This window comes from Hypomesus transpacificus, chromosome 11, assembly GCF_021917145.1.
Source record: "Hypomesus transpacificus isolate Combined female chromosome 11, fHypTra1, whole genome shotgun sequence".
Lineage (NCBI taxonomy): Eukaryota > Metazoa > Chordata > Actinopteri > Osmeriformes > Osmeridae > Hypomesus > Hypomesus transpacificus.
The window spans coordinates 16,146,450-16,151,449 of record NC_061070.1 but is presented as its reverse complement, the minus strand read 5'-3'; the positions used below and the strand labels follow the sequence as shown (position 1 = coordinate 16,151,449).

The following is a 5,000-nucleotide window of genomic DNA, read 5'->3' as shown; positions in this document are numbered from 1 at the left end:
TATACCAGACTGTACAGTATATATACATATATATATATATATATATATATATGTATATATATGTGTGTGTGTAAACAGAATAAATACATAGTATACATAATACATCCATAAATCAATGCACCAAACAACGCCCTCCACAATATATTACATTCTTCTGCAGCAATCAAAACCTTGGCAACCAACCCCAGCCCTTAGCCCTCCTGCAGGCACACAGGCAGACCGGTCTGCTTCCTGAATCCCAGCTCCTTCATATAGGAAATAATATCAGCCAAGGAATGAGAAGGGAGGAGGAGGGGAGGAGGAGGGGGGAGGAGGGGAGGAGGAGGAGGGAGGAGGGGAGGAGGAGGGGTGTAGGGGTGGAGGAGGAGGGGGGAGGAGGGGGAGGAGAGGAGGGGAGGAGGAGGGGTGGACAAGGAGGGGGGGAGGAGGGGGGGGTGGTGATATAATGAGCCACCTATAAAACTCAGCGAGTCTTCTCAGTCCGACTATTGTTAAAGTCCTCGGGGTTAACAAAGGTAAGCCACCAACACTGGCTTGCTCATCTACCAGGACTGCTGCTGCTACCAGACACAGGCTGGGACAGGGCCTCCTCTTCCACAGCAACACACTGAGTTCACCCTGATGGAACACACACCCTGGGCCTGCTGTCTTTAACTGGCGATTTGGGCTCTGAGAATAGACACTCATTTAACTACATGAAATGGAAACAGTGGTCCAAATATGAAAGAAAGAAAGAAAGGTATAAAAGTGAGTGGGTTGAACACAGATGGTGGACAGTGAGGACTGTGTTCTCAATCCACCTCCCCACAGACACAGCAAGCCTGTGCAAATCCAAACAGTGAATCTTAATTATGAACTCCAAAGGGGGTAACTAGCCTTGTCTTGACCTTTTGACCTCTGCTATGAAAATTGCAGCCAATGTTTGAATCCCTCAATCCCTGAGTGCCACCCCACCAGCTCTATACTACTGTCTTCTGTCTATCTATCTAAACTACTATAAACATGATTCAATACAAGTGCTGAAGAACAATTATATTAATTATTTTTGACCACGGGAAGTGCTTCCCTATTTCAGACAAAACAAAAGTGAGAATGGGCGGTGATCAACGTGACACTTTTCCAACACGTTCTTCTCTCCAAGCAAAAGGAGTGTGTCTTATAGAAAAGTCCATGGGTTTACCTCAGCATTTTTTTGTCCCTCCAGAAAGCAAATTTAAACAGGATGCTAAAATAGTTTGTTTAAATGTGCCCAGAATCCTAGCTAGGCCCACCCAATCAAACGTGAATAAACATTTCCTGCCTCTAATTAGAAATGTACAGATACTGACTTCCCAGCGCCAACAAGCACACACACACACACACGTACACACACATACAGACATACACACACAAACCCTGATGGCCAGATAACTGCCCTGCGTGTGTGTGTGTCTGTGAGCATATGTGGATTTAGTCTAAACTTTCCCTTTATATAACGTATAGCCCCCTCACTCTCTGTTTTCATTATTTTTTTCTTCTTCTTTCTTTCTTTCTTTCCTTTTTCCCTTCTTTTTTTGGGACTGCTGTTTTCATTTCATGTAGCTAAATGAGTGGGTATTCTCAAACGTCAAATCGGCAATTAAAGATAGTCAGGTTAATGCTCCACTCTGGCATGGAGTTAGCGTGTGCTCTATTTTCCACCACAGTTGAAGTCATCAGCGCTCAGCATTAGCACATTATCTTGCTGTAAAACTGGACTAGTACGTGGTAATGCTGATAACAGCAGGAAATTATTATAATTTCAGTACAGAGCGTATTGTGTGTGTGGCCTTGGATACTGGTCAAGAATGTTTAGCCTTAAAGCTCTGAACAGCAAGCTGACCTCACTCACTGTAGCGCTGCACCAAACATACACAAACACACATACACACACAAAAATAATGACGTGCACTAGTGAGTACAGAAATAAAGATGTTGCGTAATAAACCAGTGATTACAGATACACGAGACAGAGACAAACTGCGGTAATTACAGCATGTTCCGGAACATGCAAGTGGAGCCTGTCTCCGTACACAGGACGTACACGCACGCAAGAAACGCAAGAAAATCACTCAACCATGAGTCTCACACACCGTCGGTCACGCATACACACACACATAGACACACTCATATATGCACACACAAACACACACACACACTTACATGCACAAGTACACACATACACACATCCATATTTCAGCCCCAATGGAAATCCTGAGCTGTGATGTTAAGGACCCTCAAGCATGGCCGGGCTAGAAAGAGTTGAGGCTGTAACTAAATACAGAGCAAGGCCTAAAGGACTTCACCATCACACCCAGCACCCCACAGTCCCAGGCTCATCAGCTGGCCCAGTCCAAAAATGTGTTTTGAATCGACTGAATCAAGCCAAAATATTAAATTACAGAACAGGACATTTTTCCAATTACTGCCAAGTCTGGTTCAAAGTTCTGATCAAAGGTTCTAGTTAAAGAGATACAAGTGAACATAACAAATACTATAGATGTATTCAACTGCACTGATCCAGAGAAGAATGCTCTCGTCTGAACTCTCAATAGCCTGTGGCCTTCCTTGACTTCTTACAAGAGATCACGCGAGATACACACACACACACACACACATGTAGGCTTGCAGACACTGACATACACACGCACAGAAACTTCACCCTGGCCAAGAAGCTGTCGGAGAGCGTGAGTAGAGAGGTTGTTTTTCTGGAGTCATCATGAACAGACACACGTCTCCTGCTCGGGGAGAGCAGGTCTCACTTTGCCTTCTCTCTTTCTCCTTTTTCTCACCACCTCCTTCCCTCTTCCTCCTTTCTCTTCCATCCTTCCATCACTCCTGCCCCCACCCACCACACCAACCCCCCCCCCATCCACGACAGCACCCTTCGACCCACCCCACCCCACCTCTCCAATCAGATAGAGCTTAGCAGAAAGGCTAGGCAACCTGCGGATGTCTGAACATCTCAGACACAAAGGGTACATGGGAGAGGGAGACTGAGTGAGACAAAGAAAGTGAGAGAGAGAGACAAAGAAAGTGAGAGAGAGCGAGAGACAAAGAAAGTGTGTGAGAGAGAGAGAAAGAGAGAGAGACGGAACGAGAGAGTGGGTCCAGAGAAAGGGAGCTGTCTAGAGAACAGACTGTACCAGACCACGTTCAGACAGTCTCTTCTTCCTGATATGCTGTCCTGATAGGGAACTGTTTGCTATGAGCGGACTGGCGCACCCCTAAAAGAACCTGCTTCTTGCCATTCAAGCCAGCTTCGCTACAGATGACATAGACTGGCCAAACAGACAGGTTGTCTCTTAGGCTTAAACGGGTATGTGCATGGACATACTACATGCAATCACTGCAAGACCTGAATGCACACACACATACACACACACACACTGCACAAACATATTTGCTATAGCAAATATAAACACACACACACTCTCACACTCTCTCGGACACACACACTGTCCACACACACACACTCACTTACAACACACACTCTCTTTGACACATACACGGCACACACACGCTGTCCATATACATGTGCACGAACACATTATCTTACACACACACACACAACAAACATACGCACGTTCCCACGTTCCTCCGCGTTGGGGTCAGCCAGGAGGGGCGGAGTCTGGGGAAGGGCTTAACTAGCCAGAGAAAGGCAGTCAAAAAAATCTGACATTGTAAATCATCCACAAACCTGGCATCATCTTGAGAGCCAACAAAAATCCCTTCCCAGTCCAAGTCACCAAAGCATTGTGTCTTCTGGTCATGCACACGACATAACCAGCCTATAACACAAGCCCACAGCGACATGACATGACGAGTCATCAAACATCTCCAGGCCATCAGATGAATGTAAAACAGGTCTGCAAGTCTGGGTCACATCCGAGTACTACCAGTTGCACTGTAGCATCACTGTGCCTAGCAGTGTGTGTGTGTGGGAGGGGGAAGAGAGTTGCTGCCTGCCTGCATGCCTGCCTGCCTGCCTGCATGCCTGCCTGCCTGCCTGCCTGCCTGCCTGCCTGCCTGCCTGCCTGCCTGCCTGCCTGCCTGCCTGCCTGCCTGGGTGATCTCTAGTGCTGGCTGGAACACAGGGCCCACCACAGGCTCAGAGGAGGCCTTGCAAGCACACACACACACACACATGCACAGACTCATGCACGCACACACACATTAACACACACACACACACTCTCTGTTGTTTGTCTGTAGAACAAAGGCAGCTTTTGATACCTGGCTGGGCCCTGGTCCCACTGATGTCAGACCAATTAAAGCTCATTAGAAGCACTCCCTTTCTTTTCCCTCCTTCTCTCCAGTCATCTGTCTTTCCCCGTTCTGTTCTCCGCGCTTTCAACTCCCTCCTCTGCCAAATCTCTTCTCGCTCTCCATCACTCATTGTCTTTTCCTTGATTGTGTTCTTTAGCAGACCTGTTTGAGTCTGCACAGCCGCCTGCTATATAAGCCTACACAAGAGGCAGAAGCATGTTGTATAACATTATTTACATTTCAGTTGTAATTAGGCCGATAAGGGCACGGTTGGCTGTGATCCTGAGGGCGATTACAGTAAGAAGAGAGGGTGATGGATGGATGGAGGTATAGAGGATGGAGGGAGGGAGGGAGGGACAAAAGGTCGTCCAGAGTACACGTAACACACAACCTCCCCCTGACCTGTCAATCAAACCATGTGCCACTTGTTCTGTTGTTGTAGGTGGGGAGTAAAATGTGTGTGTGTGTGCGCGCTGCCAGGGTTCTCCGGCTGGATCTGTGCCAGGTCCAGGGGTTCGGGGTTGGAGGAACAAGCCGAGGCAGGAACAAACGTTCCCCAGGGAGAGGCCTCTGGGTAAATGAGCTATTGAGGAGACGAAGTAGACCGATGGAATGAAGGGAGAGGAAAGGGGGAGATAAGGGGGGGAGAGAGGGAGGAGGCCGAGGATGGGGGGAGAGAGGGAGGAGGGAGAGGAAGCATGGAGAGAGGGAGG

The 5,000-nt window shown here is 47.8% G+C and overlaps 1 protein-coding gene across 1 annotated transcript in view; it reads right to left on the bottom strand.

The window, feature by feature from the left end:
* LOC124473778 (protein kinase C epsilon type-like) overlaps positions 1-5,000 on the bottom strand; it is a 19,875-nt gene that overhangs the window by 11,557 nt on the left and 3,318 nt on the right. Inside the window, exon 2 of the mRNA XM_047029453.1 lies at positions 184-242. Coding sequence (XP_046885409.1) covers positions 184-242 — 59 coding nt within the window. The remainder of the gene's footprint in view (positions 1-183; positions 243-5,000) is intronic.